This window comes from Lepidochelys olivacea, assembly GCF_965140295.1.
Source record: "Lepidochelys olivacea isolate rLepOli2 genome assembly, chromosome: 25".
Classification (NCBI taxonomy): domain Eukaryota; kingdom Metazoa; phylum Chordata; order Testudines; family Cheloniidae; genus Lepidochelys; species Lepidochelys olivacea.
Genome location: NC_140435.1, coordinates 13,191,970 through 13,219,359, shown reverse-complemented (window position 1 = coordinate 13,219,359; position 27,390 = coordinate 13,191,970). Strand labels below are relative to the sequence as shown.

At 54.5% G+C, this 27,390-nt stretch overlaps 1 protein-coding gene across 1 annotated transcript; it reads left to right on the top strand.

Annotated features, from left to right (window-relative positions):
- Nucleotides 1-19,813: 19,813 nt before the first annotated feature.
- S1PR4 (sphingosine-1-phosphate receptor 4) lies at nucleotides 19,814-21,097 on the top strand (the record flags this gene model as incomplete). The annotated part of the gene is made up of 1 exon (XM_084614827.1): nucleotides 19,814-21,097. The coding sequence occupies one exon, from the start codon at nucleotides 19,814-19,816 to the stop codon at nucleotides 21,095-21,097; it is 1,284 nt and encodes a 427-aa protein (XP_084470953.1).
- Nucleotides 21,098-27,390: the final 6,293 nt, after the last annotated feature.

The following is a 27,390-nucleotide window of genomic DNA, read 5'->3' as shown; positions in this document are numbered from 1 at the left end:
GGCCTGCACCACTGCAAAGTCCTGCGTCGTGGGAAACCCCGCTCCGCTCCTCTCCCTCTGAGAACCATCTGTTCGTGTCACGGACCTCGCATGACGGCTGGAACCAGCAATAGCCGTAACCATTCATGTGAAGAGCACGAGAAGGTGGCGGGTGGTGTGGGAGAGGATCTGTATCTCCTTTCAATCGTGACGGGTTCTGTGCCTTCCTGGAGATAACGGTCAAGAATACCAGCCGCCTGAGAGTGTCCTTTCTGCTGTCATACATTTTTCCATTGGGCAGAAGGCGCTAACGGCTGCCCAGTCTGTAACCAAAAACCACACAGGCCTTTGCCATTTCATTGGGGGCGGGGGGGGGGGGATACTTCTCTCTCTGCCGAGAGCCCACATAAAGCTCGTGCACCGCTTGGCTCGGATGCTATCGTCACAAGCGCGGTATTGGAAGAGGAGAGACTTAAGGCCTTGCTTAGGCCGAGAGTTTCTGTGGAGACGCCGTGAAGGGGCCCGATTTTCAGCAGGTAACTGCTCGGCAGTCTGTGAAAATCAGACCCTTCCAACTGGGCTCCCAAAGTCATTAATCTTCCTTGGAAATCTTGGCCTTAATGTCCTGAGGTTGATGGCGTCAGTGGGACATGGAGGAAGAGAAGATGCTTCTCCCCTCTGAGCTCCACCCCGGACGCCGCTGAGTCCATCCCTGGCATCTGCCCAACAAGAGCAGCAATCCGAAGCAGGAGCTACCAGAAGAGGCTCTGTTACCTCCTTCCCACTGCAAACACCTTCAGCAGGAGGACAGTTAGCTGGCGCTGCTTGCTCAGTGCCTGGTCTGCAGGGGCTTGATTCAGCCCATACCCATAGATCCCAACAGGAGCTGGCTCAGACCCTAGGTAAGAAGAGGACCTCAAGTCTTAGCAGACAGGGAAGTTGTCTAAAGAGCCCACTTGCCTAGAGCTCTGCTCTAGGTTCAGTGTCAGACCCTTTGAGGGAAGGGTCTCTGGAATTATCCCTGGTTCAGTTTTGTGCCGTATTCTCTGTGGGGGGTCAATGGGGCCATAGCTGCATTTGACATCAGCTGAGCGTGTGGCTCTGGGACTCAGTTTTGTGACCCCTTGCCAAGATGGTCAGGGAGGCAACCCTACGCTCTGGGAGGTCACTAAACCTCTGATTGCCAGAAGCTGGGACTGGATGACTGGGGATGGCTAACTCAGTAACTGCCCTGTCCTGCTCATTCCCTCTGAAGCCTTTGGCAGTGGCCACTCTTGGAGACAGAATTCTGGGCTACTTGGGCCATTGGTGTGACCCAGTATGGCCATTCTCACATCCACAGGTACAGACAGAATCCTGAACCCCCCTGCTAGAGACCCTCATGTCCTCCAGGGGACCAGTCAGGGGACTCTTAACTCAGGGGATTTAAATATTTAAAGAGCACATTTTGCATATCTCTTGGCAGGCTAATGATGCCCCCCCTAATCTCTGCTCACACAAGGGTGTGTTTGTCCCCAGGGAGAAGAGCCTCTTCCTCTGATGATGATATTTAAGAGCGGAGAGCCTGTTAGTTCCTTGCCCTGGGGAGGAATTAGGGGCCTTGTTTTATCCCTGTAGCTTCATACAACACCCCTAAGGGGGGCGCACACACACAGAGCAGAGGCAACATCAGGAAAGCAGCACAGGTCTCCAAGGTAGCAGATGATGTAGGAAATTGGCACCTTTCTTTCCTGTCTTCTATCCCACGGCCTGGAAGGGAATGTAAGTCAATTGGAAAGTATAGGGAACTATACACACTGCTGTGTCTGTGCACATGGTCCAGCCATTATATAGGGACCTCTAACAGGCTGATCTGCCCCTTTCAATGCCTGGAGCCAGCCAGCCTTCTTCCATTATCAGACCCTGCTGAGAAGGGGGGTCAGGGGCTTTCTATGAAGGGCTCAGAGAGTTATAGGTGGGAGAGGCGCTCATGGAGCATCCTTCTTTCAGCACTGAGAGGCCATGGCAGAAGCTTGTAGGAGCTGTAACTCAGGGTGGTCAGAGGAACTGCTTCTGTTTGGCATTTCAAGAACACAGCTGTGTCCTAAGGCAAGGGCCTGGGAGGCTCTGGCTGTGGCGTGAGTTGGGGCTGGGGAGTGTTGTAATAATTGGGGCCGAGCAGACCCACCCCGATTGGGAGCTGGCCTGGGAAAGTTGGAAGAAGGTTATAAAGTGTTCCAATCCCCGGTTGCAAGAGTTGATGGGAGAAGGGTGACAGAAAGACTAAGTTAGACCAAACAAAAAGGCCGACTGGTCTAACTGAAGGACTGGGCTAAGACCATGGCTGGGGAACAAGAGGTATGTGGGACCAATCAATGAACCACAATTGGTGTGTTGGAAATTAGGCCTAAATGGTGGACGAAATAACGAGACGATTGGTTATTCCACCCCTCACTCCCTTCTGGGGTCCTTTAAAAAATAACTTTGGAGACAGAGAGAGCTGGCTGGCTGGGAGACAGGAGAATGGAAGGAGCAAATGAAACCCTCATGGCTGCTATTCTCACCATCTCCTGGGACTCACTGTGACACCGTTAGGCCTTTGTCATCCTGATCCTGAGACGGGTCTTGGCTAGGACTGGGGGAATAATGGATTTTTTGGTTCGCTGGCAACCCTGAAAAATAACATAAAAGTTTTTGTTTTGGGTTGAACCGAAAACAAATTTTTCAGTGAATCGCAAAGTTGGAGAAATGCCATGTCAGGCTGAAACAGAGCGTTTTGTGCAGACGCAAAATGGTTTGTTTGGATTTTGGGCATTTTGACCAAATATCCTAGTGGGGAGGGCACTGCCTTTTTATAGCCTTTAGCCCAGCAGGTAGGGAACTCACCGAGGCTGAGGGAGACCCTGGTTCAATTCTTCTCTCTGTCTGATGTGGGGTCTTCCATGTTGTAGGAGCATGTCCTAGCCACTGGACTACAGGTTGGCTCAATCTTGCTGGTTGAAGCTGTTCTGTTGGGCCAGGGAAAAAGAGCACAGATGACTCTATAGCCTAGTGGTTACAGCCCGCCGTTAAAACAGGGGAGACCCACGTTCAAGTCCCTGTTCCGATGACTAACTATTTAGGGAGAGTAGAACAGCTTCAAGAGAAGGGACTGAGAGTGAGGTTTGTGCCGAGAGGCCGTATCTGACCCACAACAGAGATACAAGGGGAGCCCTTAGATAAAACTCCAGCTGCATTTTGGAGATAAGAACTCAGCCTGCTGCAAAGTGCTGGCCACTCAGCGCGGTTCCTCCACGTGTGCTGATCGCCCGCTTGCCACGGGGATTGCTGACGGCTGCCCCTGATTGCTACTCATAACCACAGCGGTCAGTAGCTGGTGGTTTCACAGCAGAAGTGGAGGTTGTTGGGTCTGACCCATCCTGTTCATAAGCCTAGATCCCTAAGGGAACACACACGTTGCCAGGGCTGGATTTAGGCAGGGTCTGGGCTTCAGACTTGGAGAGTTTCCCCCCAAATCAGGGAACGGACAGAGGCGGAGCAGCAGGTAGGAGATGTGGGGATTTGATGTGGGAGGAAGATCAGAGACTCAGGAACTGGAGGGCGGCTGGCGGAGCCCATCTGTAGGGGCTGGGAGGAAGAGTCTGTTTTAAGGTGGGTGAGGCAGCAGGAAGCGGGGCGGTTGTTGAGGGAGCATGATTGAGCCTGGCGGGAATGGCGACAGTGCTGAGAGAACGCTCTCCAGGCCGGGGAGCGACTGTGCCCAGGAAGCAGGGGAAAGATGGGAAAGGCTCTGTGGCGAAGGCCAAACTTCAGACAGAAGGTACTGGGAAGCAGACAGACAGGCTGTCAGGGAGGAGGGGGCTGGGCTCAGCTGACCTGGGGTCCAGGCTGCGTGGGTTTGTGGAGGGGCTGGGGCCTGGAGGGTTCTTAGAGGAGCCCTGAAGAGGTGGGATGGCCATTGAGGCAGAGTGCTGTAGAGTGGCTTCTGGCCAGGGGGAGGTGCTCACGAGGCAGTAAACGGTCAGGGTACTGCACAGCCCTATGGGTGACCATGGAAATCCAAACGGGAAGCTCAGTTAAGTGTCAATCCTTCGCTACAGCAACGCCTGCTAGCCCAGTCCTGGGCTGGCACACCCCGATCCCGCCCCACACCGGTCCTCTGACTCTGCTCCTGGGCTCCCCACACACATGGCTGTGGTAATGCACCTCAGCCCTCCTGACCCACAGCCCCCTGCCTGCTCCGCTCTTGTGACAATTGGGGTGGGAATCTCTCTGTTCACCATGTCTGGATTCTGGTGGCTGCCATGAACTTCTTGTTATGGAATTGTTGGAGTGAGGAATGCCTCTGGGTGGATGTGGAACCCACCAGCAGCTGCAGCAGGTACTTACTGGGCCAGGGACAAGGCCGCGTCGTTAACCTTAAGATCTGTGCTCTGAGCAGACAATGGTCTCATGTACTAAGGGGGTTGCCAAATCTCTCTGGTGAAGTGGAGAGTGGAAAAATCACCGTTAGTAGCATCTAGAGGACCATATTGTGCTGAGTGCTGTCTGAACTTGCAGTGAGAGAGATGCCCTGCCCCAACCAATTTACAGGAGGGGAAACTGAGGCATGGAGCGAGGTGAAGTGACTTGACCGAGGCCATGCACCACTGAGACCTGAGCCAGGGATAAAACCCAGAGCACCTAGTCCCTAGACCAGTGTCTTACCTACTAGAACAGCAAGCATCTTCTGCTTCAGTTGGGAGGAGAAACTCTAACCACAGAGAGGTGTGCCTCATCAAAAGACACAAACAACTCTGTGGGGTTTTTCGGCTGCAGGCACAGCCCTTCCGTTGGGGGGCAGGAAGTGCTACCTTCACCTTGTATTCATCTCAGGACTGTGTTTACACCAAGCCCTCCCGGCCCACTTCCTGCTGTTAGAGCCGATTCTTCTGTGTTGATCAGTTTGTCACCAACAGTTAAAAATCGTGTCCTGCCAGGGCAGTGAGAACAAGACAGATCCTCTGCTGGTGCAAATCAGCTCTGTGGGGTTACGGCCATTTCCACTGGCTGAGACTCTAGCTCGGTGTATTAAGAGTTGGGGCCTGTTGTGTTAAGTTTGATGGAACAAGGGGGCCCAGAGCCTCCAGAGTGTTAACGTGACCCTGTCACTGTACAATAGTAAAGAGTTAAACAAGTCTGGAGGTCAGAGACCTCGGCCTGCTTAGCTCCGTGGCAGCACAATTCATGCCAAAGTTTGCAAATGTCTTGAGCAGGCTGCATAAAAGAAAAAGAAGTGGCCCGAGACATAAAGCCCTTTTTGGAAGGGAAACAGAGCGATTGTACAGACCTAACTTAGCCAAACCCTACCAGAGTCCCCTTTTCCGAGAGAGGGTGTTGGTCAGTGTCTCTTATTTTTGTCAGACAGCCTTTCTTGGGAGGATGTTGGGGGAGGAAAGGGTTGATGTGATGGATGGTCACTCTCCCTGCTTTGGACAAACAGACGCAAGGGGGAGAAGTGGCAGGGGCGTAAAAGTGGTGCATCCGATGAAGTGAGCTGTAGCTCACGAAAGCTTATGCTCAAATAAATTGGTTAGTCTCTAAGGTGCCACAAGTCCTCCTTTTCTTTTTGTGAATACAGACTAACACGGCTGTTACTCTGAAACCAGCCTTTGTGGCCATTCTGAAGATCCGGGCTGGCTGCTCAGTCCCAGATGGTGCTGAGTCCCTCAGGGCGGCTCTTCTCTGGGCTCTGGCTCGGTGTCACCTGGCTGGTCTGATCCCTCTCCCTGGCTGGTCTTTCTCCAGCTGGGCAGAGCTGGATGGGCCAGCTCATCTTGCCGCTGGGCTGGTGTGGCATAGCTGGTCTCAGAATCCGGGGACAAGCTGCGAGAGGGAGAGGCGACAGGAGGCAAAGAGCCGGGGGTGGAGAGGAACACAAAAGGGAAGGGGAGAGAGAGCAGGTTGTGTGCGTCTCAGGCTGGAGTCTCCACAGGCGCGGTGCTGAAACAGCCCTATTGTGCTGAGCTCTGGGAGTCCTTGTGTTCTGGACAGTGTGTGCAGAATCCCCTTTCAGGGCTGCTGCAGGTCCCGGGATGAGCGTGGGGAAGGCTAATAAATGCGTACATGGCAGTAGGTGCATGGGGTGGGAATGGGAGGGGATCAGGGTTTGGCTGATCCGAGCCCTCTGGCTATAAATGAGACCCAGTGTACTCTCTTTTCTTTCTGGTTTCAGAGTGGTAGCTGCATTCGTCTGTATCAGCAAAAACAACGAGGAGTCCTTGGGACATCTTAGATGCTTTTGTGGGCTAGAACCCACTTCATCAGATGCATGGAGTGAAAAATACAGTAAGCAGGTATCCCTTTTACAACAATGAGCAGAAACAAACTTCAAAATAAGGCAGGAGACTTTACGAAATGCAGGAGCTTGTTTATTGTCACTCTAGCACTGCAGGGACATAGAAGGAATGGGGCAGTGAGGGGGAGGAAAAACAGAATGGGGGAGGAAATGGTGTTCCGTCCCACCAGAATTTTCAAGGTCTGGGGGGGGAAGGCCCGTCTCAAATTGGGGTGAGTAGTGGGACTCTTGCGGATTTTTTCAAACTGATAATCTGCAATAAAAAAAATCAGATCTGGTCAATGGAAGCAGTTTGGTTAATTTCAAAACATTTCATTTTTTGTTTCAACCCTTTAAAAAAAAAAGGTGCCTCGCCTCGCCTTGCCTTGCCTTGCTTTGCCTTGCCTTGCCTTGCTTTGCCTTGCCTTGCCGTTAATTCAAATTTCAAAATGAAAAGTGGCCTCAACCCCAAACCCAAATGAGCCATCTAGAAAATGTCAAAATAGCCAGTTTCCGCAATCCAGAAAAAAAGACAACCCCTAATATTTTCTGTTGGGAGCGTCCTCAAAGCCAGCCCTGAGCCACAGACCCTTTGGGTTTTGATGAATCAGCATTTCCCGACAAAAAGCCTTTGAATTGGGTGTCTGAACCCCATCAAAATCCCTGTGCTTTGAAATGCTCCCCGGCACGGTGGGATTCGTGTGTGTTCTGAACCAGGAGGGGGCTGCTTGGCTGAGGAAAGCTTTGTTCCAATCTGTTTGGGCCAAAGCTGAGTTCCTTGCCATGTTTTCGCTCCCTCCTCACCCAGGCTAACCTGGGAGGTTTGCCCGCATGCAAACTTGGCGAGGGGCTCAGGATTAAGCCCTGTGTGTTCTTCCTGCGGGGAGAGGCGGGAGAAAAGTTCTGATCCACTAATGATGGTATTTAAATGTAGAGGAAAAGGCAGCCCAAAAGGAGGAGTTGGTGGGCATGGTTATCCCTATAGTTCCCTGTAACACCCCGGGGAGAGAAAAGCCAGTGACTGCAGCATAAGGAAATGAAGATGCTGGAGAAGCTATAGCATCTTCCTCTCTGGTCACTGCCCCATGGTCTTTCGAATCCAGGGCAGGTAGTGGGCGATGCGAGTGTACACCGAGGGAGGGAACTGGAAACCATAGGAGACAATTCCCTGGGCCGCCCCGTTGCAGACCAAAGGGCCACTGGAGTCCCCCTGAGAAAGACACGGGGAAATAGGGTTAAGTAGAACATAGGCACTGAGAAAGCGCATTGTGGGCTAGCGGGCACGAACGCAGGATACAGAGCCACTGATGGCTACTTCCAATCCTGGCTCCACCACCGTGTGACCCCAGGGGACTGGCTCAATGGCCCTGGTCTTGTGTCTACTAGGGAATATCTTTCAGGGGCGTGCGCAAGGGCGGGGAAGCTCTGCTGGGGCAGGGAAGAGTCAGCTCCTCTGGCTGCAGGGGGCACAGAAATAAAACGAGGACAATGTTTCTGAGTGCCCCTTTGGTGCCTCTGTGGCTCATGAGTGAAGTGGGCCATTAAGGTGGCTGGGGATGTCCCTTCCCACCCGCTGACCTCAGGGCAGCATGGCTGGGGAGGACGGGAAGGGATGGAGAGACGTACGTAGTTGACGTCAGTGCACTTGTGGTAGCTGGCCGCACAGACCATGCCGTCGCTGAGCTCTGGGTAGGATAGGAGACATTTCCTCTGGCTCAGGACAGTGGCATTGGTCTCGAAGAGCTTGTCCATTGCTACCTCTTTGTCAATGTAGCCCCATGCCGACACGATGCACTTGGTGTCCACGGGGATGTCGCTGCTGCTCTTGGGCAGGGGGATCACCTGGACGTATTTATTCAGTTTGGCTTTGTGGCTCAGCTGTTATGGGAGGGGAGCCAACATGTTAGACCCTGCAGGAGATGAACAGGAAGGTTTTGGGGTTTTGTTTTTCCAGGTGCTTGCTCATCAGGAATCTGCCTGGGAGCAGGATGTAGAAATGGGGGTGATACCAGGTTGGAGGTTGAGCCCCAAAGCTAGACACGTCCTGACAGTCACCTTCTGATGTTGGAACACCCACATCCTTGGGTTGTGTGATGCCAGCCCAGGGACGGAGACTGGGCAGCGTCACTTTCCTTGGCCAGCTACTTCCCTAGATGGCCCGTGCTCATCCACTGGGAACGGGCTGTCCTGGGATTGCGTCATGATGTCACGCCTGTGCGGCCACAACAGGTCCATCGGCGTTTGAGTCTGCGGAGCCCAAACCCGTGAACGTGCCACCTGGTCACCTCTGTGCCAATCCACAGAGGGCGTGAATAATGCTGCCCTCACTTAGCCTGACCAGATGTCCCGATTTTATAGGGACAGGCCCGATTTTGGGGGCTTTTTCTTATATAGGCTCCTATTACCACCCCACCCCCTGTTCCGGTTTTTCACACTTGGTGTCTGCTCACCCTTCCCTCGCTACAGAACCGCAGCTCTAGTTACAGCAGCCCGTGAGGTTTGCTCTGGTTCAGTCCCTGCTGTGGTAGTCGAGAGGGCGGCTGTCACACAAGGACAAAGCCCAGAGAGGTGGATCTAAATACCAGAGGCCCTCTGCAGCAGATATAACCTACAAACCCTAAGAGTATGTCCACACTGCAGTAAAACACCAATGGCACTTGGGGCCTGGGGCAGCTGGCTCAGGTGCAGGGCTAAAAATTGCAGCGTAGAGCAGGGGTGGGCAAACCCCCGAGGGCCACATCTGGGTATGGAAATTGTATGGCGGGCCATGAACGCTCACAAAATTGGGGGTTGGTGTGTGGGAGGGGGTGAGGGCTCTGGCTGGGGGTGTAAGCTCCGGGGTTGGGCTAGAAATGAGTTCAAGGTGCAGGAGGGGGCTGGGGCAGGGGGTTGGACGTGTATGGGGGAGCTCCAGCTTGGGGTGCAGGCTCTGGGATGGGGTTGGGGGTACAGGAGGGTCTCTGGGCTGGGACCAAGGGGTTTGGAGGGTGGGAAGGGGAGCGGGGCTGGGGGTTGGGGAGCGGGAGGCGGTCAGGGGTGTAGACTCTGGGCAGTGCTTACCTGAAGCAGCTCCCGGAAGAGGCGTCATGTCCCCCCTCTGGCTCCTACGTAGAGGTGCAGCCAGGTTGCCCTGCGTGCTGCTCCATCTGTGTCCCCCCGCCCTCGGAGTTGACTCAGAGTCGCCTGCCCGGGGTGGGGCGGGGGTTTGCCATGCACCTCCTCCCCATCTCCGGCACAGCAGCCACCTCAGCCTGCCCCCAGCGCCGTTCCCTTGTAACCGGCAGCGGCAGTGGCAGGCGAGGAAGCGCAATGGGGAGCTCCAGGGTGGCCGCCCGCTGCCCAGGGGGCAGGCAGGGACGCTCCGGGGTTGGGGGAGAGACCCAGCCCCAAACATTGGTGGAGCCGGGCCCCCTCCCGGGCCCTGAATTTGCTGGAGCGCAGGTACCACGGGCTCATACAACTCACCGCCCCTGCAGCTCATGGCTTCCTCTACTCACCAGCACGGGCTGAGGGGTAGGACAGCAGGGAGAGCAGGAGCAGGAGACATTGGGGCTGCTCCTTCTCTGAATTCACAGCTTCTTGGGTCCTCTTCCAGGCTGGGAGCCTCCTGCTGCCCCAGGGCTGGTTTTATAGCTTCAGACCAACGGAAGTCGGAAGCCAGGAAACTATCTGAGCTGGGCTGCCCCTGCTGCATCTCCCATCTCCTCCTGCCTAACCGCTGAGCAGCACGCGCTGCCATCTCATGCAAACTCCCCATTTCCCGTTCCCCTCCTCCCGGCAGGTGCGTGCCTTGCTATGTTGAGACCTACGCAGTGATTTCTTGACCCCTACTGATATCTCAAGATATAAATGACTAATGCACATCCACCCAATGCTGCTTGGGTGATTAGGGGGATCGGAACCAGGGACCTCCTGCATGCAAAGCAGGGGCCACAACCACTTGAGCTAAAGGGTAAGTTGCCTTTGTTGTCAGCAGTATCAGACTCCTCTACGGAGCAGTCACTAGAGGTGGCTGAAGACCCATCCTGGAAGAGGAAGGGTTACATACCCAGGTCTTTTTGTGGAGCGGGCAATACAAAGGCTTTTCCAAAGCTTGGTGCCAGTGGGATTTTTCTATGAAACATGCCCTGACTGGAACGAGGATGGACAGGTCTCAAGGGAGAATGCAGTCAAAGATGCAGATTGCTGGTAAAACTCGACCAAAGGTTCGTGTGACTTATGTCTGCACGCACACGTTGCTGCTTGAGAGCCTGAACAAGTCTGAGACTTGCCCCTGGCTCTTGTGAGCAGATGCCCAGTTATCGAGGCATCAAAAGCAGATTGTGAGATTGGCTTGAGAGGAAAGGACAAGAACTGAAACAGGTGATAAGGAGGAGCCCTGAGATAACACTCAGGCTGTGTTTGCAGAGACAGGGACTTGGAGCATCACCGAGTGATGAGGACGAAAACTTGGCTCCCACCCAGGCCGAGCTCTGGAGATGCTAACAGCTGCTTGTGACCGTCGCCCATCACTGCATGTGTCGATTCCATATGGCTCACAGTTGGGTTGGTGGATTTATTGCTTCTCGGAAGAGCAGAGTTTCTCCATCACGTGAAGCCAAACATGAGCTGTGCTGGCCACCTGAAGCGGCGTGGATCACCGTCACCTTCAGCCCCCAACTAAAACCCCTCCAACGCATTATTAAGGATCTACAACCTATCCTGAAGGATGACCCAACACTCTCACAAATCTTGGGAGACAGGCCAGTCCTTGCCTACAGACAGCCCCCCAACCTGAAGCAAATACTCACCAACAACCACATACCACACAACAGAACCACTAACCCAGGAACCTATCCTTGCAACAAAGCCCGTTGCCAACTGTGCCCACATATCTATTCAGGGGACACCATCAAAGGGCCTAATAACATCAGCCACACTATCAGAGGCTTGTTCACCTGCACATCCACCAATGTGATATATGCCGTCATGTGCCAGCAATGCCCCTCTGCCATGTACATTGGTCAAACTGGACAATCTCTACGTAAAAGAATAAATGGACACAAATCAGATGTCAAGAATTATAACATTCATAAACCAGTCGGAGAACACTTCAATCTCTCTGGTCACGCAATCACAGACATGAAGGTCGCTATCTTACAACAAAAAAACTTCAAATCCAGACTCCAGCGAGAAACTGCTGAATTGGAATTCATTTGCAAATTGGATACTATAATTTAGGCTTAAATAGAGACTGGGAGTGGCTAAGTCATTATGCAAGGTAGCCTATTTCCCCTTGTTTTTTTCTACTCCTCCCCCCCCCCCCCCCCGACGTTCTGGTTAAACTTGGATTTAAACTTGGAGAGTGGTCAGTTTGGATGAGCTATTGCCAGCAGGAGAGTGAGTTTGTGTGTGTGTGTGTGTGTGTTTCCGGGGGGTGGGGTGGTGAGAGAGCCTAGATTTGTGCAGGAAATGGCCCACCTTGATTACCATGCACATTGTAGGGAGAGTGGTCACTTTGGACGAGCTATTACCAGCAGGAGAGTGAGTTTGTGTGTGTATGGGGGTGGGGGGGTGAGAAAACCTGGATTTGTGCTGGAAATGGTCCACCTTGATTATCATGCACATTGTAGGGAGAGTGGTCACTTTGGATAAGCTATTACCAGCAGGAGAGTGAGTTTGTGTGTGTGGTTTTTGGAGGGGGGTGAGAGAACCTGGATTTGTGCAGGAAATGGCCCACCTTGATTATCATACACATTGTGAAGAGAGTGGTCACTTTGGATGGGCTATTACCAGCAGGAGAGTGAATTTGTGGGGGGGGGGGAGGCGCGGAGGGTGAGAAAACCTGGATTTGTGCTGGAAATGGCCCAACTTGATGATCACTTTAGATAAGCTATTACCAGCAGGACAGTGGGGTGGGAGGAGGTATTGTTTCATGGTCTCTGTGTGTATATAATGTCTTCTGCAGTTTCCACGGTATGCATCCGATGAAGTGAGCTGTAGCTCACGAAAGCTCATGCTCAAATAAATGGGTTAGTCTCTAAGGTGCCACAAGTCCTCCTTTTCTTTTTGCGAATACAGGCTAACACGGCTGTTACTCTGAAACCTGTGGATCTCTATGTGAATCCAGGTGGGAGCTCAGACTGGGATTCTCAAAGGAGACTGACTAGAGGCCCAACTCCTGTTGAATTTCAGTGGGGCCTGGATCCCGAATTCCCCTTGAAAACCCCAGCCACATTCAGTAAATGACCTGGCTTACTGGGAGGCAGATTGTGCTGCTGGGGACGCACGGGGAAATCTGGTTTTCGGGGGGTGACTGACAGCAGAATCTGGCCCTGAGGATGGAGACATTTTGAAGTAAAAATCAAGTCACGGTGGATCAGACACAATTATTAGCAGACATAAAACAGCACCAGGAAAAAGAGAGGCCAGGCTGTGGCTGTGTTTTCAAAAGGAGACCCCAAAGGCCTTTTGATTGTCCCGTAGCCAAGGGACTACGGTTATCATTTTATTTTGTATTACAATAATGCCTTAAGGCCCTGGCCCTATTGTGTGTGGTGCTGTACATACACATAGCAAGAGGCTGTCCCTGACCCAGAGAGCTTACCGTCAAAGCAGACAAAGCGTGGGAGGGGAAACTGAGGCACAGAGCGGGGGAAATGACACGCCCAAGGTCACCCAGCAGGTCAGAGTTGGGAATAGAATGCTGGTCTCCTGACTCGTAGCCCATTGTCCTAATTACTAGGCCACACGCCTCCCCAAGGGCAGGCCCGCCGACAGCAATTCCGGGCCCCAGGGCAGAATGGTCAATGGCCCCCCACGCATGCACAAGCCGCGCCTGCGCAGACGCGGTCCACCTGCCATTTGGGCGGTGAGGCGCCTGTGCTGATGGTGCCCTGCCCCTTCTCCAAGGCCCTGGCCCCTGCTCCCTCCATCCCCCCCGCTCCCCCTCGTTGCTTGCTCTCCCCCACCCTCACTCACTTTCACCTGGCTGGGGCAGGGGGTTGGGGTGAGGGGTGCAGGCTCTGGGAGGGAGTTTGGGTGCGGGAGGGGATGCGGGGTACAGGCTCTGGGAGGGAGTTTGGGTGCGGGAGGGGGTGAGGGGTCGGGCTCTGGGAGGGAGTTTGGGTGCGGGAGGGGGTGAGGGGTCGGGTTCTGGGAGGGAGTTTGGGTGCGGGGGGGTGCGGGGTGCAGGCTCTGGGAGGGAGTTTGGGTGTGGGAGGGGGTGCGGGGTGCAGGCTCTGGGAGGGAGTTTGGGTGTGGGAGAGGGTGCGGGGTGCAGGCTCTGGGAAGGAGTTTGGGTGTGGGAGGGGGTGAGGGGTCGGGCTATGGGAGGGAGTTTCGGTGTGGTAGGGGTGCGGGGTGCAGGCTCTGGGAGGGAGTTTGGGTGCGGGAGGGGGTGAGGGGTCAGGCTATGGGAGGGAGTTGGGGTGTGGGAGGGGGTGTGGGGTGCAGGCTCTGGGAGGGAGTTTGGGTGCGGGAGGGGGTGAGGGGTCAGGCTCTGGGAGGGAGTTTGGGTGCAGGAGGGGTGCGGGGTGCAGGCTCTGGGAGGGAGTTTGGGTGCGGGAGGGGGTGAGGGGTCAGGCTATGGGAGGGAGTTTGGGTGCAGGAGGGGGTGCGGGGTGCAGGCTCTGGGAGGGAGTTTGGGTGCAGGAGGGGTGCGGGGTGCAGGCTCTGGGAGGGAGTTTGGGTGCGGGGGGGGTGCAGGGTGCAGGCTATGGGAGGGAGTTTGGGTGCGGGAGGGGGTGAGGGGCCGGGCTATGGGAGGGAGTTTGGGCGCGGGAGGGGGTGAGGGGTCGGGCTATGGGAGGGAGTTTGGGTGCGGGAGGGGGTGATGGGTGCAGGCTCTGGGAGGGAGTTTGGGTGCGGGAGGGCGTGCGGGGTGCAGGCTCTGGGAGGGGTTTGGGTGTGGGAAGGGGTGCGGGGTCCAGTCTCTGGGAGGGGGTTTGGGTGTGGTGGAGGTGTGGAGTGCAGGCTCTGGGAGGGAGTTTGGGTGCGGGGGGGGGTGCGGGGTGCAGGCTCTGGGAGGGAGCCTCTGAGCAATTGCCCTCTTTGTCCCCCACATCAGTGGGCCTGCCCAGGAGCTCCATTCAGGCAGACCATCATAATTGGAACTAAGTTGTCAGCCACCTCACACGGGGACAAAGACTGTACGTTCAGAAACCCGGACTGGTGCCCACTGACATGGGGAAGCTTGCCCTGCCCCTGTGGGTAGATGGAGGGCTCTGTTCTCCTGGAGAGGCAGATGCCACAGTGAGGAGCCACTTTCTAAAGACCCAGCCAGATAGTGGAATATGTCTGCTGATGATGGACAGATAGGTAGATTTGTACGTTCACAGATCTATAGATTTTTTTTTTTTCCAGATCAGAAGGGATCATCTAGTCTGACCTCCAGCACAACCCAGGCCATAGGACTTTCCTGAATTTACTAGTGTTTCAAGTGCAACAGCTGTGGGTGTGGCTGAACTAGGGCTGATCTTTTAGAAAAACATCCAACCATGATTTTAAAATGTCCAGTGATGAAGAATCCATCACAGCCCTTGGCAAGTTCTTCCAAAGGTTAATTACCCGCACTAGTAAAAACTGGCACCTTATTTCTCGTCTGAACTTTTCTACCTTCTGTTTCTAGCCGCTGGATCTTGTTAGACCTTCGCAGGCTAGACTGAAGAGTCCACTATTATGAAACTTCTGGTTCACATGTAGGTATTTATAGACGGCGCAAGTCACCCCTTAAACTTCTCTGATAACTAAATAGATTGATCTCCTGATACGAGGTATGGGTTCCAGTTCTTTCATCATTCTCCTGGATCTTTGGTGCACCATCTTCCGTTGATCAACATCTGTCTTGACTTCTGGACACTATAACTGGACATGGTATTCCAGCAACGATCACACCGGTGCCAAATACTAAGGTAATAACCTCTCTACAAAGACGTGATATTCCCTTGTTTATACACCCAAGGTTTGCATTAGCCCTTTTGGCCACTGGATCGCACTGGGTGCTCATGTTCAGCTGAGTAGCTACCGTGACTCCCACATCTTTTCAAGTCACTGCTTCCCAGGACAGAGTCCCCCATCCTGTAAGTGTGGGTGATGGTCTTTGTTCCTAAGTGTATGATCTTATATTTGGCCATATCAAAACATGCATAGTTCGCCTGCGCCCCTGCTTACAGGGCGATTCAGATTGTCTGTGTCGGTGATCTCACTTCATTATTTCCCACTCCCCTAATCTCTGCAACAGCGATAAACTGGATCAGCAAGGATTTTACGTTTTCTGCCAGGTCATTGACAAAAATAAATAGCAGAGGGCCAAGAACTGGTCCCTGTGGGATCCCACTAGAAATCGACCTGTTCCACAATGGTTCCCCGTTTACGACTACTTTCTGGCATCTGTCAGGAGCCAGACTATAATCCATGTAATGTTGATGATTGAGTGACAGATCGATAACATATCTGTCGATTGTAGACAGATCCAATCCAGCACTTTTCACGAGCATCTTTACTACCGCCCTTCCCACCCCCCAATTTTTAAATCTCTACATTTTTACAACACCGTTTCCTTGGTGAGGTTTTATTCTCAGTTGTCTCATCAGCCGCTCCTTGCTCGGGGAGGTGGGTGGAAACGGAAGCTCCTAGTGCCAAGAGCGGGATTTCCTTGCAAGTTTCCACACCGTGGCTGACATGTTGCACAGCACCAGCGTGGCTTGCGTGAGGCAGAAGCAACTAAGTGGGAACACAGGAGCCCTGGGTTGGCCTTGACATGAGGGGGTTTCCCTTCTCAGAGGTGCAGGGGGCCAGGTGGCACAGCTGTGAGTCAGTAACTGAGAAGAATGAGATGCAAATCAACCTGTATTGAGCAAGCAGCGAGAGAAGGACCCAGCTGAGTTTAGCCCGTTTGCCTGCAGAAAGCCCCAGCAGGAGCGAATGGGTCCCTGATGGGACAGCCCCTTCCACGCCCCCTTGTAATGCTTGGGACTCCTCTCCCGTCAGGCGTGTCATGTTGGAACGGCGCGGAGTGGGAGGGTTTCCTAGGCCTGCTTGCAGGCTCAGGGCCTTGGCAGGAAAGGTGCCAGCAGAGTCAGTCTGGGAAGAGCACAAAGCCGGGTGAGATATGCCTCTCTGCCTTACGGGAGGGCTGCGATTTCGCTGTGGCCAGCGGTACCTGCCGGGGGCAGAAGGTGGCCCCTGTCCTTTCAACGCATGGCCTGCAGCTCCGCCCCAGGCCATCTCCATTCTCCTGCCCAGCTGCTGGTGCCAGCGGGATTCTGCGGCTCTCAGCACTGGGACCGCTCTGCCACTGGGTGAGTTGACTGCAAGCCGGCGAGTGCCCCAGCTGGGCATGACTGAGCAAGGTGCTTGGGCACTGCCTGATTCTCAGCCCATGACCAATCGTCTTATTTGTGGCCAGCGGCCTCCTCAAAGAATCCCCGTTACAGTCAGGGGACCTGGGTCCTGGGTCTCTTCTAGCTCATGGCAGACCCCCCCATGCCTCTTACTACTTGTGACAGGCCTGATCCCGCAGGCATTACTCTGGAAGAACTCCCCTGACACGGGGAGAGACCCCCCTGCTGGTACCGGGACACTTCTGCCTTTCAGCCCATGCCGAGAACCTCGATCTTCCCTGGGCCATGCAGACACCGGAGCAGCCCCGCCCCACGGCCCTATCCGAATCCAGCTCTAGAACGGCATGGGGTGAACTTCCTAACTGCCCTGCCCCATGCTTGGGCTCAGCTCCACCTCCTGGTCTCTTGTCCATATACGGACTGGCGAGAGGGTGTGGTGTTGGTGGGGGAGATGCATTGTGAGGGTGGGGTGGGAATGGGACGTCTGCAGGGAGGCAGGAGGGCGATGCAGGTGCCTAAGGCATAAATTGATTCATAAATGATCTGGAGGATGGTGTGGATTGCACTCTCAGCAAATTTGCGGATGATACTAAACTGGGAGGAGTGGTAGATACGCTGGAGGGGAGGGATAGGATACAGAAGGACCTAGACAAATTGGAGGATTGGGCCAAAAGAAATCTGATGAGGTTCAATAAGGATAAGTGCAGGGTCCTGCACTTAGGACGGAAGAACCCAATGCACAGCTACAGACTAGGGACCGAATGGCTAGGCAGCAGTTCTGCGGAAAAGGACCTAGGGGTGACAGTGGACGAGAAGCTGGATATGAGTCAGCAGTGTGCCCTTGTTGCCAAGAAGGCCAATGGCATTTTGGGATGTATAAGTAGGGGCATAGCGAGCAGATCGAGGGACGTGATCGTTCCCCTCTATTCAACATTGGTGAAGCCTCATCTGGAGTACTGTGTCCAGTTTTGGGCCCCACACTTCAAGAAGGATGTGGATAAATTGGAGAGAGTCCAGTGAAGGGCAACAAAAATGATTAGGGGACTGGAACACGTGAGTTATGAGGAGAGGCTGAGGGAGCTGGGATTGTTTAGCCTGCAGAAGAGAAGAATGAGGGGGGATTTGATAGCTGCTTTCAACTACCTGAAAGGGGGTTCCGAAGAGGATGGCTCTAGACTGTTCTCAATGGTAGCAGATGACAGAACGAGGAGTAATGGTCTCAAGTTGCAGTGGGAGAGGTTTAGATTGGATATTAGGAAAAACTTTTTCACTAAGAGGGTGGTGAAACACTGGAATGTGTTACCTAGGGAGGTGGTAGAATCTCCTTCCTTAGAGGTTTTTAAGGTCAGGCTTGACAAAGCCCTGGCTGGGATGATTTAACTGGGAATTGGTCCTGCTTCGAGCAGGGGGTTGGACTAGATGACCTTCTGGGGTCCCTTCCAACCCTGATATTCTATGATTCTATGATTCAAGGGCAGGGAGAAGGGAGTGCAGAGAACCAGACAGGGCCTGTAACTTTGCACTGGACCCTGCAAAAGCCACTGCCATCCCTGCAGCATGGGGAGCTTTGTATTCTCCTCTTGTGCCCAGGATGTCTCCCGCCGTGGGTGCGTCTCCGCCAACAGCCTTTGCACCTCGGTCCGTGGCTTGCTGGCAAGAGCGGCCCTTGCTGTCCGTGGGGAAATGCTGCTGCTCTTCACCTGGAGCCTGCAGAGCAGCTAACCCCGCCCCCGGCCTGTCGCGAAGAGCTCCAGGACCATGAGCATCAGGGGAGAGCAGGGAGGCCTGCCGCTGAACTCGAAGATGCCCTCGGTTGTTTTGCGCTTCCTCCACCCACCTCTCAGCTGCGCTGGGTGGGTCCATCCTGCTAAAAATGCGGTTAGTTCTCGGCGTGTTGCAACTTCCCCTTTTCTTTCTCTTCTGCTAGGTACAAGTGCCACGCACCCTGCACGAGCAGCCCTCACTGCCACCTCTGCCAGGACCTCCTGCTGAGAGCCAGCCTCGCATCCAGGCTCGGCAGCAGAGCCTCCAGACCCTGCCTTCCAGGTGAGTCCAGCCAGAGCTTCATGGGGGTAGTGGGTGGTGAGGGGTGGGGGGCTGTTCCCAATCCAGACCTTCCTTGGTTTCAAAAGCAGGTCACGCATTAATACCAGCATTGCAATGTGGCCAGGACTCCTGGGTTCTATTCGTGGCTCCCTGTGGGTCCTCGGGCAAGCCACAGCCCCTTTCTGTTCCTCAGTTTCCCTGCCTGTGAAATGCGGGTGATGTGACTCATCTTTGTAAGGTGCTTTCAGAGCCTCCTATGGCAGAAGCAATGTCCGTGCTCAGTATTAATGCAAGGTTTTCCAGCAGACTCTGGGCTCCATCCTCGCCTTAGACCTGCAGGTACCCACGGCTAGTGCACCTTGAAAGGGTTCTGTACCTTAGGATGCCCAGACAGCAAATGTGAAAAATCGGGAGAGGGGGTGGGGGGTAATAGGAGCCTATATAAGAAAAAGACCCAAATATTGGGACTGTTCCTACAAAATCGGGACATCTGGTCACCCCACTGCACCTCTACGTGTCCGTGCACAAAGAAGCACGTTGCGCCAAGCACCCCCAGAAATGAGCTAATGTATCTGAGACCATACGGAGACTGGAGGGCTTCTCCTTGATGGATGCAAGGAGGGTGTCTGGGCACTGGTGGCCGAGGGAGGCTGGAGATTAGGGAACAAGCTCTCCATGCAAGGCCAGGCATTGGGAACACTTTAACAGAAACGCTGAGATCCCAAAGTAGAGGACTTTGTGTAGGTGCAGGAATGGCAGTGCCCCCTTGCCCCCTTGGCTAAGGAGCTTTCCCTCAGCCCGGAGCGACACCATCCAACCAGGTTAGCTAGAGTCACCATCAAGCCAGCTGTGGGAGCAGAAAAGCCGGGCTATTGCTACATCCATGTTCTATCCGCACGTGTTCCCGTTTACCAATGAACCGGCGGACAGTAGCTCAGCCCTCACTGCTGAGAAATGATTTCAGCTGAACTGGGCAGTGGTGATGCTTTCACTCACAACAGGAAACCCTCTTGAACAACAGGAAGCCTTCACTATCATGCCCATACAACTGTGAGCATTTCAAAACATCTCACGTTTACTCTCTTGCAGAATCCCGGGCTGCCAGACGGGGGCGCCGGCTCTGACCTCTGCTCCATCGGCTGGACGCGGGGCCAGCTCCTGTCCTGTTTTCATGCCTTCTCTAGCTCTGGGCTTTGTCCTTCCCCAGGGCTTGCCGGTTCCTCAGAAGATGCCTGCTCCAGGGCTAAGCCGTTCAGTAGATCCCTCTTTTCCTCCTCTCCTAACTGTCAGTCCCGAGGCCAGGGTGAGCCTGCTGTACAGCGTGGACTCCTGTCTGCAGCTGGCAGCCAGGCAGAACATCAACCTCATCCTGCAGCACTACAATTACACGGGGAAGCTGGGCAGCCGGCGGCCCCAGGAGGACAGGATGGGCCTCCTCAAGGTGGCCTTCATCACCATTAGCTGCCTCATCGTGGTGGAGAACTTGCTGGTGCTGATGGCCATCGTGAGGGGCCTGCATGTCCGCCGGTGGGTCTACTCCTGCATTGCTAGCATCACGGTGAGCGACCTGCTGGCCGGGGTGGCCTATATCTGCAACATCTGCCTGTCGGGCAGCAGAACCTTCCAGCTGACGCCTGAGCTGTGGTTCCTCCGGGAGGGCGTCCTCTTCATCGCCCTGGCCGCCTCCACCTTCAGCCTGCTGGTGACGGCCATCGAGCGCTACAGCACCATGGTGAGACCCATTGCCGAGAGCGAGGCCAGTAAGACCATACGCCTGCGTGGTCTCATCGTGTCCTGCTGGGCCTTGGCCATCCTCATTGGGATGCTGCCTTTGCTGGGCTGGAACTGCCTGTGCGACTTCCGCAGCTGCTCCACCCTGCTGCCCCTCTACTCCAAGAACTACATCCTCTTCTGCGTGGTCATGTTCAGTATGATCCTTCTGGGCATCACCGGCCTCTACGCCTCCATCTACCACCTGGTCCGGGCCAGCTCCCAGCAGGTCATCACCCGCCACAGCCGCAAGAGGTCCCTGCGGCTGCTCAAGACCGTCCTGATGATCCTGGGGGCCTTCATTCTCTGCTGGAGCCCGCTCTTCGCCTTGCTGCTCCTCGACGTCTTCTGCGAGTCCCAGACCTGCAAGCTCCTGAAGGGCATGGACTGGGCCCTGGCCCTGGCCTTGCTCAACTCAGCCATCAACCCCCTCATCTACTCCTTCCGCAGCCTGGAGGTGCGCCGGGCCGTGCTGTGCTTCGTCTGCTGCTGCTGCATCCGCCTCGGGCTCCGTGGGCCCGGGGACTGCTTGCTCATGGCCGATATCAACTCGGGATCCTCGACTGAGAGCTCCCTGCGGGCTCGCGAGAGCTTCCACCGCTCCATGGTGCTCAAACCCCAGACCCGGTCTAGGGAACCTCTCTCCAGCAACTCCAGCATGGTGAGCAACCTTACCAGTAACTGAGGGGACAGCGGCAGGCTCCAGGAGGGGGCCTGCCCCTGGGGACGTGCCCTCTTGGCCAGGACTGGGTGTCAGGAATAAGGCCCGGCAGCTGCTCCTGCTCAGGTTCCTCATGGGAACAGCTGGGCTGCATGACCGCCCCACCTGACTGGCTGAAGCAGCTGGCAGGCTTGCTCTTAAGCCCAGAAGCAGCAGCAGAAATTATGCTGGCTGCTCAAAGCATTTGCAACGGCTTCTGACCTGCCGCCCTCACTCCAGATAACCTGGTTCTGACCCTCGGCTCTGATTCCCGACTTCTGACTCTAGTTCCGATCCTGGGCTCTGACTCCAGCTGTGATCCTTGGTTCTGCCCTCTGGCCTCTGACTTCAGCTGATCTAACCACTAGACATGGCTGCCCATATCCTGGTCCCTGACACTGGGCACCTGCTTTCAGAAGGGGTGGGGGGAGGCATAAATGAGACGACTGCAGAGAACTAGATGTCGGTGGATCCGGTGCCGGAAGGAGTATGACACCCCTAAGACTTGGGCTCCGCACAGCCTAAGGCTGTCAGCAAGAACCGGCTGAGCTATAGTTTCAGTGTGTCTGGACTGTGCATGTAATTATGGGCTGGACACTGCGTCTAGGTGTAGGCTGTGCCCACAGTTATAGGGTGGGCACTGCTCCAGGCTCTGGTGCACCCAGGGCTGAGGGCAGCTTGCTTGCTCACAGATTATGGCGAGCAGTGACTCTCCCTCCCTGCGATGCAGCTGATAAATTGGGGAGCGAAGCCATCCAGCGATTTCCCATCTGTCTCGCCAGGCCGATGCAGCCCCGCAGTGAGAACCCGGCCGCCTGGCAGGGCGCTTGAATGCAATGGATCAGCCATGTAGGTGCAGCCCTCAGATTCATGGCGAGCAGCCAGTGAATCTGCGAGTGTGATGGGGTTAACCACCCCTGGCGGGGGCATAGCTGCAGCTGCTGGCCTGATTCCACGCCTGTGGGCCTGGGGCTGTGCCAGGGCATACGGTGCATGTGTCACAGTCTTGGCAGCAGTGACTTACAGGCCTGCAGCGCCTCTGTCCCACGGCGTATGGTGCATCTGCAGTTAGGGGCCAGACAGTGTTCCAGGCTGGATGGGCTGCCCACCACACTGGATGGGAGACCAGTGACAGCCCTGGCACCGATCCGGGGGGTGGGTGCAGCTGTCACTTGAAAGGTCCAGCTCGGGACGTGCCCCTTTAGCGAGGTCGGGCGCTCTTCCAGCACACCTGCCAGCCTGGCACCCGCTCAGCTATACCCAACTATACTCAGCTAGGCAAAGGACTAGCCCTGGTCACAGCAGAGGAGCTGGCTCCGGGTGCTGAACTGCGGATGTGTGAGCTGCAATGGACGAGCAGGGCACTTATTCCCCGGGAGTTCCGTGGGCTTTGGGTTGGGCCCTTAGGGACGTGGCTCCATTTCCCCTTCCTCTCCAACCTGGAATGGAAATGACAGCGAGTGCCACGCTGCGTCTTTCCAGGAACCTTTTGCAAACAGGGTTTTGCAACAGGCAACTTACAAGACTCGGTGCAATGGCCTGGAGCAGAGTTCGCCGCACCATTGCACCAAGGGACCGTGTGCGTGTGTGTGTGTGTGTGTGTGTGTGTGTGTGTGTGTGAGAGAATCTGTGCCCCAAACGTTGCGATACATTGTGTAGGGCGAAAGAGAGAGGCATTTATGGGCCCAATCCTGAGGACTTTACTCAACCCTCTGCCTCCCCTGAAGTCAATGGGAATTTGCCTGAAAGAAGCAGTACAAGATTTGCTCAGGTAATGAAGGCCAGTCCCCAACCTACAGAGGGGAAACTGAGGCTCCAGGGCAGGGGTGGGCAAACAATGGCCCGCATGCCGGATCCGGCCCACCAGCCATTTTAAGCCAGCTCTGGAGCTCCCGCTGGGGAGCGGGATCTGGGGCTTGTTCCGCTCTGGTGCTCCAGTTGGGGAGCAAGGTCGGAGGCTGCTCCACGTAGCTCCTGGAAGCCTCAACATGGCCCCCCTCCGGCGCTTCAATGAGAGCTGCAGGGCAGCGCCTACAGATGGGGCAGCGCGCAGAGTTGCCTGGCCACGCCTCCATGTAGGAGCCAGAGGGGAGACATGCCGCTGCTTCTGGGAGCCGCTTGAGATAAGCCCTGCCTGGAGCCAGCACCCCTGAGCCCCTCCCCATGCCCCAAACCTCTGCCCCAGCCCTGATCCCCCTCCTGCCCTCTGAACCCCTCGGTCCCAGCCTAGAGCACCCTTCTGCACCCCCAACCCCCTCATCCCCAGCCCCACGCCAGGGTCCACACCCCCAGCTGGAGCCCTCACCCCGCCCCTGCACGCCATTCCCCCGCCCCAGCCCGGAGCCCCCTCCCACACTCTGGCTGCTTGCAGCAGGGGTCCATCATGCCAAGCGGACATGCTGAAGGACACCACAGGGGGTGTTTCCCCCCTGTTGGCAGCTGAGCATGGTGGTGTCGGTGGTGCTGATGGGGGAGAGGGTTCTGGGGTAGGAAAGCAAGTCTCTGGTGTGGTACTAGTGGGCAGAGAGCTCTGTTCTGCATTGCTCCAGCAAAGCAAGGTGGGACTGTGCCTTCTTGTAGCTACTATGAGAAGCAATGTGCGGAGGGTGGGGGGGATGCATTTCTTCGGGGGAGACCTGTCTTTCTTACTTTCCATTCCCTGTTGCAAATGAAAGAGGAACCAGCCAACCTTGTTCGACCGTAGAGGCTGAGAGCATCCCCGCTGCCAAAGAAGGACAAGTTCCTGCAGCATGAAAACCAGGGTCTCCTCCTTGCGTGTGACTTGATACACTGCTCTGAGGGCTGCTCTCAAGAGACTCCAGCTGGCCTGAGCAGCCTCTAATGAAAGCGGGGCAGGGGTTTTGTAAGTCCACTTCTTCTGCAATAAACTTTTTTACAAGAAAGTCACTCATTTGGCAACACCTCCTTCTGTTCTCCTCCCATCAATTGAGCAGCACATCCCACAGGAGAGGTTCTGACCTAGGAGGGGGAAGTGAACTTGGTGCTGGTGAAAGGTGCCACTGACTTCCCGTGTCACCATGGGCAAGTCACCGAAGGGGGGGGCATTTCCAAAGAGTTCCTGGGCAGATTTTCAAGTGCCCTCAGGAGGGACTGGGTTTTCAACCCCCCTCCACTACCACCTCCAGGCTCCCCCTGTGATGTCCATGGGCAGTTTTTCAAAGAGTTTGGTGCTCAGCTTGCTTTTGAAAATTTGGTCACTTATTTTGGTGCCTAAATGAGAGCTGAGCCCATCTGAAAATTGAGGCCCCTACGGGCTATCTTCAGAAATACTTCGCATCAATCTAATTCAGGCGAGTGCTGGGCCCTTTGGAAAACACACTCCTGACTCTCTCTGGGTCTCAGTTTCCCATCTGTAAAATGGGGATCAGACTCCTTCCTTTTTCCCACCCTTTGTTTGCCTTCTCTATTTCGGCTGCAAGCTGTTTTTGGCTGACACCATTCCTTCTTATGTGTCTGCACAGGCTCAAGGAGGAGTAATGGTCTCAAGTTGCAGTGGGGGAGGTTTAGGTTGGATATTAGAAAAAACTTTTTCACTAGGAGGGTGGTGAAACACTGGAATGCGTTACCTAGGGAGGTGGTGGAATCTCTTTCCTTAGAAGTTTTTAAGGTCAGGCTTGACAAAGCCCTGGCTGGGATGATTTAGTTGGGGATTGGTCCTGCTTTGAGCAGGGGGTTGGACTAGATGACCTCCTGAGGTCCCTTCCATCTCTAATATTCCATGATTCTATGATTCTTAGGGGACCCTGATCTCCACTGGACTCTAGAGGTGCTACTGTGATGCAAAGAATAATCCCTCCTGCAATAACACATTCATGTATCTATGAAGCATCCCCGATGCAGAACATGAAGGAGCTACCCTACCCTACCTTTCCCTAATGTCTTTCATCTGAGGCATCAGTTAAGCCTCACAAGCCCCCTGCACTGCAGGGAAGTATTAAACCCCATTCTACAGAGAAACCGAGGCAGAGAGAGAGGCGCGAAATTTACGGTCACACAGAGAATCAGTGGCAGAACCCAGGACTCCTGACAGCCTCTCACTAAGCATTAGACGAGATGGCCTCTCATGGGACAAATCCTCCAGTGCCCTGGGCTATAGAAGGACGAGGGATTATCCTATTGCTAATTGAGCTGGGAAAGGCCTTGGGTCTGGTCCTGAGCTAACACAATGTTCCCAGCCAAACCACCTAAAACTCACCTGGTTCTGGCTTCTGTTGCAAACTTGGAGCTCTGGAAAGAGTCACCAAAGCCCAGGGATCATTCGGGGAAATCTGGGGTGGTTTTACGGCTTCCCGTGCAAACCACATGATGGCTTCGTGAGTTTCGCTTTGAAAAACCAGCACCTGAAACGTCGAAGGGTGGGACGCCAACCTGGCAGCACTGCTGTTCCCACCCCACCTCCCTTGAGGTGCTGCTCAGATCTGGCCTTTGGCTGAGGAGTCAAACACACCATGTGGATTGTAAGGGCAGGAGAGGAACCACCGTCCGTACATCATATTCCTCAGCATGTTGGAGAGCCTAAATTTTCAACTTTGAGGCTCAGTGGCCTTTGGTGCCCCCTTGTGGGTTTGGTATGGAATCATCGAACTGTCGGGCTGGACGGGACCGTGAGAAGTCATCACCCCCAGTCCCCTGTGCTGAGGCAGGACCAAGTAAACCTAGACCGTCCCTGACAGGTGTTTGTCCAACCTGCTCTTAAAAACCTCCCATGACGGGGATTCCTCAACCGCCCTGCTCCAGAGCTTAACTACCCTAAAATAGAGCTAGAAAGCTTTTCCTAAGATCTAACCTAAATCTCCCTTGCTGCAGAATCAGATTAAGCCCATTACTTCTTGTCCTACCTTCAGACATGGAGAATAATTGATCACCAGCCTTCTAACAATCTTTAACATCTGAAGACTGTTAGCAGCTGCCCTCTCATTCTTCTTTTCTCAAGACTAAACGTGCCCACTTTTAACCTTTCCTTATAGGTAGGGTGACCAGATAGCAACTGTGAAAAAACGGGACAGGGGGTGGGGTGTATATAAGAAAAAGTCCCAAACAATGGGACTGTCCCTTTAAAAACGGGACGGATGGTCACCCTACTTATAGGTCCGGTTTTCTAAACCTTTGATCACTTTCGTAGCTCTCCTCTGGACACTCTCCAATTTGTCCACATCTTTCTTAAAGTGCGGTGTCCAGAACAGGATAACTCCCCCTCGTGTCTTATATGCAGCCCTTTTCATAACCACATCACATTGTTGACTCATCTGCTTTTTGCGATCCACCGTAACCCCCAGATCCTTTTCAGCAGCAGGATCACGTGGACAGTTATTTCCCATTTCGTAGGTGTGCATTTGATTTTTTTTCCCCTTTTTTTCTCCATTGCGGGTTAGGTTGGCAGAGCTGTTTCTCTCAGGGCTGTGCATTTTTCACACCTCTGAGCGACGTAGTTAAGCCAATGTAATTTTCTAATGGAGACCAGGCCTCATATAGTCCCTCTGGAAGCTCCCTAAACTCTCTTCTGGTTCTAAAGCTCTGTGGAGTGGCAGTTCTGGGGCCCGGGCACCTGCAAGGCTGGTGGCCCCCCAGCTGCATAGCCACACTCAGTCTGCTCTTTCAGAGGACAAAGGACTGGGAGGGTCACTGAGCCCAGTCCCAGTTATTGCAGGCAACCCCTTCGTATAATCCCGTTCAAAAACGTATCAAGCTCCACTTTTAAACTACGCAGGTTGTTTGCCCCCACTACCCTACTGGAAGGCTATGCCAAAGCCTCCCTCCTCTGATGGGTGGAAATCTTCTTCGCACACACACCTGGGCAGGAATAGAGCTCAGATTCTCTTTTTCCAACTGACATTCCCCCTCCCCAGCTTGCAGTAAAGGAGAGAATCTCCATTCAGCCCTTAGCAGTCTAGGGCACGTGGCATGCAGTTGGGCAGTTCTGATCCCACCCAGTAGTGGGCTGGTGCTGGGGGGGTCTGTGTCCCAGAAGCGAGAGGGGAAGGTCTGGTTACTCTTGGTTGTCTGATGCTCTGAGTTATTTTCTGTGCCATGGTAAGTGGTGTCATTCTGAATCACTGGCAAAGCCAGCAGGTGAAAACTGAATGAGCATCAAGGCTAGCCATGTTTGTATGACAGGGTGTCTCAGGAACAGCTCTGGATCTGGATCAGGGCCGTGAGAACGGAACTCTCAGTTTCACTTCAAAAGGATCTGTAAGTGGGAGCCCTGCAATGGAAACAGAGGGGGCCTCAATAATAATACAGACTCTCTCTGCCTGTCT